This window comes from Phycodurus eques, chromosome 9 (genome assembly GCF_024500275.1).
Source record: "Phycodurus eques isolate BA_2022a chromosome 9, UOR_Pequ_1.1, whole genome shotgun sequence".
Taxonomy (NCBI): domain Eukaryota; kingdom Metazoa; phylum Chordata; class Actinopteri; order Syngnathiformes; family Syngnathidae; genus Phycodurus; species Phycodurus eques.
In genome coordinates, this window is record NC_084533.1 from 10,473,188 (window position 1) to 10,488,118 (window position 14,931).

A 14,931-nucleotide genomic window follows, 5' to 3' on the forward strand; every position below is an offset into this window, starting at 1 on the left:
TTAGCCACATAAACACACGTGATTTTGTGGGTACCTACACACAAGTGTAGCTTGGAGCTTTTTATACTGTTTAGCCACATTGGCCAAGAGGTTTCTTGACCCAGTGCCAACCCTGACCTGGCCTCCCCTTTCACTAGTCCAAAACTACAACTATCTTCAAGATTTACTCCACTTGCTTAAGGGATTGAGATAACTATTCCTATTAGTTTTGCTCTTCCAAATTTGTTAGATGCTAAAAATGGTCTGTGATTGGTGGGCGATAAGTTCAGGATGTACTCCGCCTCTCGCCCAGAGTCAGCTGGGATAGGCCGATAGTTGGATGGATGGATGCTAAAAATGGTGTGAAATTAATTAAAAATGTTGCATCCATTTTTATATATTGAAAATATTTTTAGACAATTAATCTAGCCTACTATGTCCATCAAAATTAAACCTTATTGACTTATGTCCATCCACAGTATCTGTTTTTTTCCAGGAAGTGAAATTTGTCATACACAGTGGAACCTCGATGTAACTGACTAATAGGGGTGGTGGATCGTCCGATATAGCAGATTGAGGCCCTTTTTTTTGGGGTGGGAGTGGGGGGGGGGGGGCATATGCACCCATAGTAGTGTACAGTAAAAAAAATATTGTTTTGGAGTTTTTTTTTTTTTTTATTATTAACATTTTTTTTTTAATTATTATTTTTTAAATTGTGGCCTAATACGCCCAGTACAATAGAAAGTTATTGTAAATAAATATAACAAAAGCTTGAAAATATTTGAATGTTTTGCATTTTATCCAAATTTACCACGCCTGCGTGCTTGGTCATTGTGACATTGTTGACGTACAGTACTCTTCATAGGCGAGCCACTTTCATGAGCCGCGAGGAATTAATGTGCTTCCTAGTTTCAAATCCGTCGCCAAAGGTGAACAGCTTGACAAAAAGTAATGTTACTGTGCCAAAAATAACATGGTCCAGACTCCAGAGACCTTTGTGTTCCTCAGAGTGAACACCGCATCCATGCCGCTCTCTCTACAATAGACAGTAGATACAACCATCATCACATGGTCGCCCCGTCAATGCCCCACATTCCATATGGCCGCTACGTAGGCATGTCTCTTGGAATTGGATCTAGTCATATTGTATATCTCTGACCAGGAAATATGTCAGTCACATTCTCTGCCTGCTTTGCGCCACAGTTCCAGAAAACAACAGTGGCAAACTCTGTTCAATTCTGTCCAATTCAAATGGGAACTATTTTTGGACATATTTTCAGTTTTTTATCTGATATATGTTATTTCAGGGTCCGTTTTATTGAGGTTCCACTGTAATGTCAAAAGCAATTCCCATTGAAAATACTGATTGTGCCTTCTGTCAAACACAGTGCGTTCCAGAAATGTTTACTACCGCATATATTAAGGTGCATCAACAAAGCATGTACATTATATTTATAGTTGGGTTTTCTTTGACTTAGACTCAGTCAACTATTTTAGTTACTAAGTGTGTTACTACAGTAAGTGTGCTTCCTTTAATGACTCCCTCCTGTTTTTACTCCACAAGTGTGTTCCTGTGCGTGTGTGCGCGCATGTGTGTTGATGAGACTAAACCCTTTTAACATCAACCTAAACACAGCTGTGCATTCAGGCTTGTGTCCCATCTGATCCCTTAAGACTTGCTGTTTGAAGTGTCTGCTTGAAAAGGCGGCTCTGAATACTGTGAAATCCAGTGCAACTCGGCAAACAGTGATTACAGACTGATTAATGAGCCACACACTCACAAACACGTACACACATGCTTATACCTGTACTGTACACACACTCCACATGCATCACTTGCTGTAGTCAAAACATCAAGTGTATGCCACTTCTAGTGCTAGAAATTTACATATCATATTTTCTTATATGTTTCTACAGTGTCTGCTGAAATTCTCAAAAGCAGTCTGACCACCATGGAGCGCCACATTGTGAGGCTGGAGAACGACATTGAGAACTTCCCCAAAAGCGACGACCCGCAAGATAAGTTTGTGGAAAAAATGTTTATATCCTTTTTCTGTTGCCTTTATAGCATGCATACTTATATAGATCTACACCGTGTAGAATATGAGGTCACGCTATGCATTGGCGCGGCAAATACATGCAGTGTTTGTGTCCTCGCCGGTAAGCACTTAAAGTCAGTTGGTGTGATAGGTGGCACCCGGAGGACCTTAAGAGAATGGATCTGGCTGCCTTGCTGTGAGATGTTGATCGGATCTCCCTCTTCACTTCTTTCCCGGGTCCCTTGAGTGAAATCATGCCTGCAGCTATTTTTACTGCAGTCTGCCACGGCTGGCTGTCCCCCCGGGGGACTCTTTAATGGTGGCTCCAGACCCTCAAACCAACTTATCTCCTCTCCCTGATTTCATCTCCTGACCCGGCCGCATGATCGTGTTCTCTCGTGGCATCTGTTCTCTTTCAATATCGCCACCACAATAGAATTAGCCTTTTCTTAAATAATCGTAAGTGGAATTTATTTTTTCGTCATCGATAGTGCAGTGGTTCACCGAGGTGACTTTCATGCAGCCGACATAGGATGGATTCTGTGTGATTTTGAGTTTTCTGTGTCTTTGTTCCTTGTGATTGACTGGAGACCAATCCAATCCCGCTTAGAAAATACTGGAATGAAAATTGATAAATGAATGTATGGATGTACTGTAGGTATGCTCAATGGTTGGAACCATTACTTGCCTAATATTGATGTTATTGCAAGTTTCATAATCCCCCTTGTCGCCACCCCCCTGAGTTACTGTTGCTATGTCCTCCAAGCATTAAAAAACAAAATATCAATAAGCCTGTCTATACAAATGAAAAAGCTAGCCTCATTTACTTGTTTGCGCCATGAAGATTAACTTGGCTTCTCATTAGTAGCATAACATTAGTGTTTATGTTAACAAGCTAAGAACTACATACCATTATTTTACAGATAATACCTTGGAGCAGACAAAGGTGTGATGGGTGATTTCCAACTAATTTAACTGCCTATGCAGACAACTGCATCGCTTTATCCAGGGTTTGTTTAGTTTTCTGGAAATAGCAAAAAGAAAACATTTCCTTTCAGCATAAAAAATGTCACGCGTTGTAAGCATAATTGCATTTTTTAAATAACATGACAAGAAATAAAATACATTATTTTGTAATTTAATCCAGCCATCGATTTATTTATTTTTTTATACCCCTTTCCCTCACCTGTCCCAGCTGATTTTGGGTGAAATATTTTTGGGTGCCATACAATTGCAGGGCTTTGTAGTCTAATAACATGGCCAATTATTTCTCAAATTTTAAAAGATTCTACATGGAAAAAAACTGAAAAAGGAAACAAAAAGTAGACATAATAGATTATGCACGTTTTAGTGTCTTTTTAAATTTCTGTAAAATGCTTTCATTAAAATAACCTAAGGATTAAGAATTATATCATAAAATTCTAAAAACACATTCAGATGGGTATGCAATCTACTGTATATCATTTTTAATATGTTGTTGGAATGTTGGTAAATTAGTATTTTATTTTTCAACAAGAAGCTTATTCAATTTTGTGTGTCTTAAGAAATGGGGGTTATATTTTGATAGTCATATTTAAAAGAGGCGGCACGGTGGCCGACTGGCTAGAGCGTCAGCCTCACAGTTCTGAGGACCCGGGTTCAATCCCCGGCCCCGACTGTGTGGAGTTTGCATATTCTCCCTGTGCCTGCGTGGGTTTTCTCCGGGCACTCCGGTTTCCTCCCACATCCCAAAAACATGCATTAATTGGAGACTCTAAATTGCCCGTAGGCATGACTGTGAGTGCGAGTGGTTGTCTGTTTGTATGTGCCCTGCGATTGGCTGGCAACCAGTTCAGGGTGTACCCCGCCTCCTGCCCGATGACAGCTGGGATAGGCTCCAGCATGCCCGCGACCCTAGTGAGGATAAGCGGCTCAGAAAATGGATGGATGGATATTTAAAAGATCCGTGTGTTCTTCGACTTGCATGGCTTAATATTTGAGACAGGCATATGCTACTGGAAGGATGAACCAGATCTGGGCTTCTCTGTTGAGGTTGCTACCCCCGTGACCTGACCCCAGATTGGTGGAAGAAGATGGATGAATGAGTATTCAAAGGGATTTCATTTTTTTCCAATATACAGTGTGTATATTGAAACTGTAAAAAAATATGTAGAATGTATAATTTTTCAATGGAGCACCAGTGAAAAAGCCTTTGCTGTGCTGCACTGTGATTGGCCATTTAGCGTCTCAGGGGTGGGTCTTAGCAAATGTTGAACCGATTAGTGTAGGTAGACTAAGCACTTGACATGTAAACAATATTTACTGTATTTATGGTATTAAACACATAGAGAAAAAGACATTTCCCCTCCTTGGTGGTGCTCTTTGAGGAGTTTACCCGGCAGGCAGGAAAGCTTCCGTGCACCCTCGATGTTGGTATTGATTTTGTGGCTGTCCTTGGAGAGCTGAATGTTTGATTGAGAGGAACCCGAGAAGTGTAGATGAACTGCAGCACGGCTGTCCCTCACTGTCTGGAGTTCCTCCCCCGAGAGTAATGGCGAGAGGTTGTCTGGTCATGACCTAAAAGAGTCCATCCACCCCTCTCGCTTCGATGCTTCACAACCTTCTGTGGTTGACTTCTGCTGGAACGGCAAGTAAGAAAGTGCCTCAAACAAGGTTTTGCTTCCAAATGTTGTTCCGAATTCTGAATTGTACATCTTTAGGGGCATTCGATAGTAGTTTGATTCCGGTCCTCATTGTGTTGTTTTATTGCTGTTCAAATTGGCGCGCAAGACTCGAGTCACCAGATGAAAGTGAATGCATGTTTTTTCACTTTTTGTTTTTTCACTTAGCTCTCCGGAGTATGCCACTTACATACAGTATTATAACCTGTATTTAATAACGATAGAAAAGCAAGCATGCAATTATCACTTATGCTCTAACGAAGCTTTGTTTTCCTTCTACTTGATGTTGAGTTTTGAATTTGTTGCCCCGTGTTTTGTGCTGGTGATTAAAGGTTTATTTTCCCTTCTAATTAGTTAGTATGCTAGCATTTTCTTTTCAAACTGCCACTCAGTCAGTCAGTCTGTGGGGGAAAGATGCAGTACTAATTGCTTGCAGTGATCTTACCAAGCAGTCTAGTTAGCTTTTGTTGTCAAGCTGAACATGAATACATTTTACACAAATGTACACAGTCAACAACGGAGTCAAGGATATATTTTTTACCGAAGTATTGCCTTTATGAATGTGGAAAATAAATTACATTGATTCAGTGTCATGATTGTCTGTGATCCCACGGCGTGATTTCAAAAGCTGTTACGCAAGATATAATTGAAATGCATCACTAAAAACATTTTCTGTTCTTGGAGTAATTTTTTATTTTTTAATATATATCACACTATAATTGGAGTGAGTCATATTGTATTGCATCGTAAATTGAGCAGATTATTTCACATGATATTGTAATTGAAATGTCTGGTGTAATTTTACAATAAAAATTTTTGTGATTTGTATCACATTGTAATCATGGTGATTCGACTCATCATTTGAGTGAATCGGATTGCATGGTAATTGAAGGGATTTATATCATGTTACATTGTAATTTGAATGAATTGCCGAAACATTGCAGTGGAATTGGAATACATTTGATTGATTCGTAATTGGAGTGGGTTGTATAATAATGCATTTTAATTTGAGTGAATTATATTGCATCAGAAGCGGAGTATATCAAATTGCATCTGAGGTAGCTTTATGTGAATCCTTGGCAGTTTATCACATGTAGTTAATATACATAGTCAATACTCTTACAGAAAGTAAAAATGGAAGCAAAGCTATAACTTTCACTCTTCTGGGTAGACTTTCCACAAGATTGAGCAGTGTGCGTGTCTGCATGTGTTGAAAATGACATTATTTAACCTTACCATCAATGATGTTTTAACCTAAAAAAACCAGAGTAGGTATTGAAAAAGAAGAAAAATGAATCAAGCGGAGATCAGTAGAAGTGCTTCATTTGACTTGAGTGATATTTTTTTTCTCTTACCATTACCATAATGTATGCAAATGACTGAATGGGCTGTTTATTCAGCAGTTTAGTGATCTCGATCAGCGAGAATAAATGGGTGCCCACAAAGGGTGTGGAGTTGAGACACAAGTCCCCTGAGAGCCTTATTTCACCAGGGAGGCTGTGATGCCGAGAAGCAAAGACAGCCAATCGGAGGACTCTGTATTCTAGAATATTAATGCTAGTCGGGGTGGCTCCTTGGGCATGATGATGAGAGTCTAACTGAGCATTGATAGATTCAAGGACATGTCCGATACGTCTTCGACGGCAAAACTAAGTGCGGTGAACCAGCTTCCTGCTATTTAGTTTTAACATCTTATTTCCCACGAGGCCAGAGTAACAGCACACCATTCACACCAGTCGCCACATATTGAGTGGCAAAAAGCTGTCTTCAGGGGCCTATTTTATGAAGATTATGCTAGATTGGGTTCAAAACAGTGACTGTCTATTTTGTATATCCTAAACTATGAACATAAAATATTCTTGATGTACACATTTCATATGATGGACTTCCCACATGGGATGGTGCGATTATCGACACTTATTACATATTGAACTGGAAATATTTTTCATTTACTCGTATCTCAGCAAAGTGATATCTCTTTGTGCCAGGATTTTCTGAATCAATTTGCTCTATTTGCTCCTAGATGTGATACACATTAAGATGAAGACGTTTTAATTAAAGTAGCACTTTTATCCATACATACTTCTTCTCCTTTCGGATTATCCTTTTTAGGGGTCACCACAGCGCATCATCCTTTTCCATGTAAGCCTATCTCCTGCATCCTCCTCTCGAACACCAACTGCCCTCATGTCTTCCCTCACGGCATCCATCAACCTTCTCTTTGGCCTTCCTCGAGCTCTCTTGCCTGGCAGCTCCATCCTCATCATCCTTCTACCAATATACTCACTATTTCTCCTCTGGATGTGTCCAAACCATCAAAGTCTGCTCCCTCTAACTTTGTCTTCAAAACATCGAACCTGGGCTGTCCCTCTGATGAGCTCATTTCTAATTTTATCCAACCTGGTCACTCCCGAGAGCGAACCTCAACATCTTAATTTCCGCCATCTCTAGCTCTGCTTCCCGTTGTCTCTTCAGTGCCACTGTCTCTAATCCGTACATCATGGCTGGCCTCACCACTGTTTTATAAACTTTGCCCTTCATCCTAGCAGAGACTCTTCTGTCACATAACATACCTGACATCTTCCTCCACCCGTTCCAACCTGCTTGGACCCATTTCTTCACTGACCACACTCACCATTGCTCTGGACGGTTGACCCCAAGTATTTAAAGTCCTCCACCCTTGCTATCTCTTCTACCTGTAGCCTCACTCTTCCCCCTCCACCCCTCTCATTCATGCACATATATTCTGTCTTACTTCGGCTAATCTTCATTTCTCTGCTTTCCAGTGCATGCCTCCATCTTTCTAACTGTTACCTGCTCCCTGCTTTCACTCCAGATCACAATGTCATCTGCAAACATCATGGTCCATGGGGATTCCACTCTAACCTCATCTGTCAGCCTATCCATCACTGCTGCAAACAGGAAGGGGCTCAGGGTTGATCCCTGATGCAGTCCCACCTCCACCTTAAATTCATCTGTCACACCTACAGCACACCTCACCGCTGTTTTGCTGCCCTCATACATGTCCTGTATTATTCTAACAAACTTCTCTGCCACTCCAGACTTCCGCATGCAGTACCACAGTTCCTCTCTGGGTACTCTGTCATAGGCTTTCTCTAGATCTACAAAGACACAATGTAGCTCCATCTGACCTTCTCTGTACTTTTCCATCAACATCCTCAAGGCAAATAATAAATCTGTGGTACTCTTTCTAGGCATGAAACCATAATGTTGCTTGCAAATACTCACTTCTGTCCTGAGTCTAGCCTCCACTACTCTTTCCCATAACTTCATTGTGTGGCTCATCAACTGTATTCCTCTATAGTTCCCACAGCTCTGCACATCACCCTTGTTCTTAAAAATGGACACCAGCACACTTTTCCTTTATTCCTCAGGCATCTTCTCACACGCTAGAATTCTATTGAACAAGCTGGTTAAAAACTCCAGAGCCACCTCTCCTAGATGCTTCCATACCTCAACAGTAATGTCATCAGGACCAACTGCCTTTCCATTTTTCATTCTCTTTAATGCCTTTCTAACTTCCCCCTTACTTATCATTGCCACTTCCTGGTCAACCACACTTGCCTCTTCTACTTTCCCTTCTCTCTCATTTTCCTCATTCATCAACTCCTCGAAGTATTCTTTCCATCTAGCTAGCACACTGCTGGCACCAGTCAACATATTTCCATCTCTATCCTTAATCACCCTAACCTGCTGCACATAATTCCCATCTCTATCCCTCTATCTGGTCAGCCTGTATAGATCTTTTATCTCCTTCTTTAGTGTCCAACCTGCCATACATGTCATCATATACCTCTTGTTTGGCCTTTGCCACCTCTACCTTTGCCCTGTGTTGCATCTCAATGTATTCATTTTGCCTCTCCTCTGTCCTCTCAGTGTCCCACTTCTTCTTAGCTAACCTTTTTCCTTGTATCATTTCCTATACTGTGAGGTTCCACCACCAAGTCTGCTTCTCTCCTTTCCTGCCAGAAGATACACCAAGTACTCTCCTGCCTGCCTTTCTGATCACCTTGGCTGCAGTGGTCGAGTCTTCTGGAAGCTCCTCCTGTCCACCGAGAGCCTGTCACACCTCTTCCCGAAAAGCTGCACAACACTTGTCCTGTCTCAGCTTCCACCACATGGTTCTCTGCTCTGCCTTTGTCTTCCTAATCTTCCTCCCCACCACCAGAGTCATCTTACACACCACCATCCTATGCTGTCTAGCCACACTCTCCCCTACCACTACCTTACAGTCGGTAACGTCCTTCAGATTACATCGTCTGCACAAGATGTAATCCACCTGCGTGCTTCTACCTCCGCTCTTGTAGGTCACCCTATGTTCCTGCCTCCTCTGGAAAAAAGTGTTCACTAAAGCCATTTGCATCCTTTTTGCAAAGTCTATTACCATCTGTCCCTCCAAGGTCCTTTCCTGGATGCCGTACTTACCCATCACTTCTTCATCACCCCTATTTCCTTCACCAACATGTCCATTACAATCTGCACAAATCACGACTCTCTCTCTCTCTGGTATGCTCGGAACTACTTCGTCTAGTTCCTTCCAGAATTTCTCTTTCACCTCTAGGTCACATCCTACCTGTGTGGAATAGCCACTAATCACATATTACATAACACCCTCAATTTCAAGTTTCAGCCTCATCACTCGATCTGATACTCTTTTCACCTCCAAGACATTCTGAACCAACTCTTCTTTTAAAATAAGCCCGACTGCATTTCTCTTCCCATCTACACCATGGTAAAATAATTTAAACCCTGCCCCTAAACTTTTAGCCTTACTGCCTTTCCACATGGTTTCCTGGACACACAATATATCAACCTTTCTCCTAATCATCATGTCAACCAAGTCCTGAGATTTTCCTGTCATAGTACCAACATTCAAAGTCCCCACATTCAGTTCTAGGCTCTGTGCTTTCCTCTTCTCTTTCTGCCAAATAACCTGCTTTCCACCTCTTCTTCTTCTTCGACTTCAACCCACAGTAGCTGAATTTCCAACGGCGCCCTGCAGGTGGACGGCGCCGGTAGCGGACGTTGTTAACCCGGGCCACGACCGATCCGGTATGGAATTCTTTGGATGAACGCTCATATTTGTTTGGCAAAGGTTTAAGCCGGATGCCCTTCCTGACGCAACCCTCTGCATTTATCCGGGCTTGGGACCGGCCTACAGTTTGCACTGGCTTGTGCCCCCCATAGGGCTGCATTACTTTTATCCATACATACACAGATGGCTATTTCTTAGTTACAACTTAAGTACACAGAAAAATGTTCACATTAAATTAGTTTGCAGTCGTGTTGCATTGCTTTAAAGTCGTAACACAATCTCAGAGGGTGAACACTGCATTTGCCTGGCTTTTTTTTTTAGACTTTTGGAGTGCCGATTTCAAAAGTAAGCCAAAGCAAAGAAAACATGAGAAAAGAACAAACACTGGAGTTACGTGAATGTAGCGGTCTCAGATTCAAAACAATAAGACTACAGTCTCACCATACTTATTGAAGGTAAAGTAGGATGTCATATATTTACATATTACACTTGTTAACTTAATTTTACACTTGTTTAACTGTAAAGGATGATGGAATGTTATTTAAAACATCGCCTGTGCAGTTAATCAAGGTTTTATGATGGTGACAGTTTGACCCTTGAATGATAGAACTCTATGGACCTTATTTCCGATGGGACAAATGTTTCTACCTTGGATTGTACACATTCTGCTGTGTAACTGTCACCATTCCCTTATCTGCTATGCAACATACTCACATCCACAGGAGCATCACAGCGCCCTCTGGCCAAATGAGAGTAATCTCGATGAGTTCACCAATTATTGTCTTGTTCGGCTCTGACATTGGGCCATATGTGACTATCTATTAGCTAGTGGAGCAAGCCTGATGATGGGTCTCGTAGCCTGTAACAACCGTGGAGTAGGAGGGTGTGTGGCACTGGAGCATAAAAACTCCACAAGGGCGTTAACCCTTTGTTAAAGAGTGAATAACGGATCAAGCCGTCCCTTGCTCTTTTATTCCTGGGGGTTCCTTGGGGATCTGCATGCACCCCTGTAGGCCAGTATGGTTCATCATCTGTAATATGTGAGATCAATACAAGGGGTTAACTAAGAATATTATTGTTTTCCCACAAAGTGGAACCTCCAATGTTACTGGTTGACTTCCAAGATGTTGTAATTTCAATATAATGCCATGTACTGTAGCCATTTTCTAACCCTTTTCCTCATTAGGGTTGCAGGTGAGCTGAAGCCAAGTGTAGAGATAGGCTAGTAGTTTCCTGTATAATAAAATGAAACTTAAACAAAACTGCCCATCATTTTGACCCCTGACGGAAATGTAATGGTTAGGGAACTATTATGCTTTCAGCCACATGTTGTTTATAAAATGTCATTTATACTTAATTCATTGTATTCCTCATATTGCACTGAGCAGCCAGACCCATTCCTATGTCACAGTAAGTTTTCTTTCTGGTTCTATGGCTATCATCACACGTTGCCATCACTAGTAATCAAAATATACAGAAACAATCAAAGCAGTATTGTAGTTAATCCTTTCGATGCTCAGTGAGCTGAAGTCTGTCTAAGTTTGAATTTTGTAGCATATTTTTCTGGACATTTTTGGTTGGCCTCCGAATTGTACCACTTTTTGCTGCGTTTGATTGTGGATGTTCCACTGAATAGTGTCTGTGAATAAAGGAGCAATGCAGATTACAGGTAACTATGAGGAAATCCACTCCTACACAGCTTGGTCTCTGCAGGCCAAGGCCTCTGATGATTATGTATGCGCTCGTCGGACTAAAACTACGTAGTGGCAGAAGCACCAGTGTGCACCTCATTACTTCCCCAAAGGGCCTGGGCTTAGTGTGATGGTAATAGACAGAAGTCCAGCCACCCTCATTTGTCACAGGCTCCTGGGTTTGATGCAAACCCCCCTTGAGCACATGTTGCTTTAGTCCAATCCTGCAGTAGACAAGGCACGTTGCTCTCCTCAACAGCCCCCACTCTCTGTCGTCATGGCTCATGATTTCAACCTCAGTTGATGTTTAAATGAAAGCCCTGTCTTATTTGAATGGCAGGCCAGTTGTAGGCACATTATTCCCTTCAAAGGCAAGTGGGAGAAGAACATGTCTAGTTAGTACGAGCCATTGAGGATTCGACAGTAGAGGATGGTTTAAGTTATATAGATCACCAAAACAGCTTAAAGACTGAATGACACTTAAAAATATGTGTGGCACTACCCATTCGTATTGTTTCTAAAAATACAAGCACAATTTTGCAAGTTGATTTTTATGGTCGTAGAAGAAGAGGTATTTTAAGGAGCAAAAATTGATAGCCATCGTTTAAGATGACAAAAAATACAACTGCTTCTGAGACAATGAGCCTTAAGGGGAAAATAACAAAGCTGTAATTGTTTTCTGAAGCTGATTTTTTTTCATGACGAAAAAGACAAGAGTCAGGACTGTTCTTCCCTATATGAGGAGATGAAGGCTGTAGGATCTTAAAATTGGATGTCCAGGCCATACAATGTGAAATAAGTGAATGAAAATGCTCCCTATTAAACCATTTTAGGGCAGTGAAGTGTCATGGGCAGACAATAAAGCAATTTGGATTGCAGATAAAAGTTATTTGATTGCCTGCTTTTATATAGCCTTGGGACATATCAGCATTTTACAAGAAATAGATTTAGTCTATACATACAGTCTGTGTGTGTGTGTGTGTGTGCGTGTGCGTATATATATATATATATTTTTTAATTATTTTTTATTTTTTTCATTCATTTTCCGTATCGCTTATCCTCAATAGGGTCGCGGGCGTGCTGGAGCCTATCCCAGCTATATTCAGGCGAGAGGTGGGGTACACCCTGAAGAGGTCGCCAGCCAATCGCAGGGCACATACAACGTATAAACAAACAACCATGCACTCTCACATTCACACCTACGGGCAATTTAGAGTCTTCAATTAACCTGCCATGCATGTTTTTGGGATGTGGGAGGAAACCGGAGTACCTGGAGAAAACGCATGCAGGCACGGGAAGAACATGCAAACTCCACACAGGTGAGGCCAGATTTGAACCCGCGTTCCTCAGAACTGTGAGGCGGATGTGCTAACCAGTTGTATTGCACACCGGGCCGCCATATATGTGTGTGTGGGTTGGTGTGTGTGTGTGTGTGTGTGTGTGCAAGGGTGAATAAAAAAAAAAAAAAGAAAAAGTAGATGATACGTTTCGACTCCTCAAGATAATGAATCCCATTATGGGACCACTTGCAGGACATTTCTTGTTCCAGCTTAATGAAGTGTCCTAAGAGTAAACTGAGAAGTTAAGACGAGATGCAACATGTTTTTTAAATGTCGTAACACAACACAGATAAGATTATCAATAGACACCGTGGCCTGTAAAATGAGCTTGGTGGGTGTTTTTACTTTTGTTTGTTTTTTGTCCTGTTCGGCAATGAGGTCAAGCAGAATGGAAAATCTGTATCCCTTTTACGCCGGAACAATTTTACTGTGTCACAGTGGAGTTTTTAAGCTTCCGCTGTGGTTTTTTTAGGATTATAATTGAGGTTAATTGAGAATTAGAGTCGATCAGTCGAACAGAACAAAGTTTCTAGAGGGGAGAGGGAAACAAAGACAAAAGACAAAGCACTAATTGTAAACAGGATGAGAAAAGTAAGTCAATACATTATCTACAACAATGAAACAACAATATGAGTGTCACATGGTGCTCCACCCTGTGAGGGAAGTACAGGACAAGATAGAACAGGACAAGGACAGGAGAAGAAGCATGCAGGACAAGGATCGTGAACCCGGCTGTACAACTAAAGTTTGGTGGGATTAATTATGTAAATTATAAAAGCCTACAGGACGAGAGTATACGTGAGGGGATACACAAGCGATTTGCATATTCATGAGTTATTTGTCGCAATAAGTGCGTGGCCACAGACCCAGTGAAAGAGTCCCAGGGGTGTGTGCCTGCGGATACATGCAAGTAAATTGACACCGTTTTACATGCACAAAGACTGACAGAAGTGTCCTGTAATTGCTGTGCCCGCACTGCGGAGGCTGAGGACCCCACCCAATCAATCGAGGGGCGGGATTGGGCCCAGGGGTCCACCCCCCACACGCCCCTCCACCCCATCCCCCTCTCCACCCCCAGGAGAGCCAGACACCCACCCCAACCCGCAGGGCCCGCGATGCAGCCAGTCCCCGCCCAGCCCGAGGGCGCAGAGCGCTAACAGTGAGCTAGAATTCTCGGCCACCGACAGAGCTCAGCACCACCAACCATCACCGCATGAGCCAATCTTGCACAACACAACATAATTAACAATGTAAATTTTTGTCAATACCCGAGTTTACTCCGATGACTTGCATTGAAGTGAATCAGCCAGGGATGCGTAGTCCGGACACTAGCTGCTGACAGCCAGCCTCAAGCACACTTCCAAATGTTCATCAGTTAGGGTGGAACGGTACTTGGACTTAATGATCTTCATGTGGGAAAAGGCTGACTCACATAAATAAGTGGAGCCGAATAATGCCGTCAAAAAGGTAGCAAATTTCCTCAAGTTGGGGTACTTTAGCTCTGTGAGTAAGTTCCAAAAATGTCCATGAGCTCTGGACTTCACCTCAATGTCGGCTTGTAGTGTCAAAATCTCATCTTCCACTCCAGAAGAGTTCAGGTGAAACAGTGTTACAATTTTTGATGCGAGTGAATCAACCTCAGTATCTTCCCGAAAAGGATAGCGCATGAATGTAGCGACTGGCTCGAGCAAAGAAAAGTCTTGAAAGCGTTTGTCAAACTGACAGACAATTGTCAATCAGCTCTGTGTAGCGTACACTGTCAAGTTGCACACAGTCCTTCCCTTGCATCTCCAGCTCTGACGCCAGGTTCTGGAAGATTGCCAAATCATGACGCTGCAGCTTTGAGGAGAGATGTTGCATCTTTCGTTTGAAAGCAATAACTGAGCTGATCATATGGATCACTGTTTTGTCTTTTCCTTGCAGGTCTAGATTAAGGTCATTCAACATGTTTTTCAGATCGGTTAAAAATTATTTGGAACAACCACTGACCGTCATTTAGTTGCTTGTATTCTACACGGAAAAACACCTTAATCTTCGGACAGAGCTCTCGAAACCTTTGCAGGAATTTCCCTCGACTAAGCCATCTCACGTCAGTGTGTAGCAACAACTGAGTGGTCGCACTCAGCCATTTCCAGATGTGCACGGAATAACCGTCTTTGAAGAGTT

General features: G+C 42.1%; 1 protein-coding gene across 5 annotated transcripts in view; it reads left to right on the forward strand.

The window, feature by feature from the left end:
• Nucleotides 1-14,931, forward strand: part of diaph2 (diaphanous-related formin 2) — a 527,556-nt gene that overhangs the window by 352,744 nt on the left and 159,881 nt on the right. For all 5 annotated transcript variants that reach the window (XM_061686696.1, XM_061686691.1, XM_061686695.1 and 2 more), the window contains one exon: nucleotides 1,897-2,021. In XM_061686696.1, coding sequence (XP_061542680.1) covers nucleotides 1,897-2,021 — 125 coding nt within the window. The remainder of the gene's footprint in view (nucleotides 1-1,896; nucleotides 2,022-14,931) is intronic.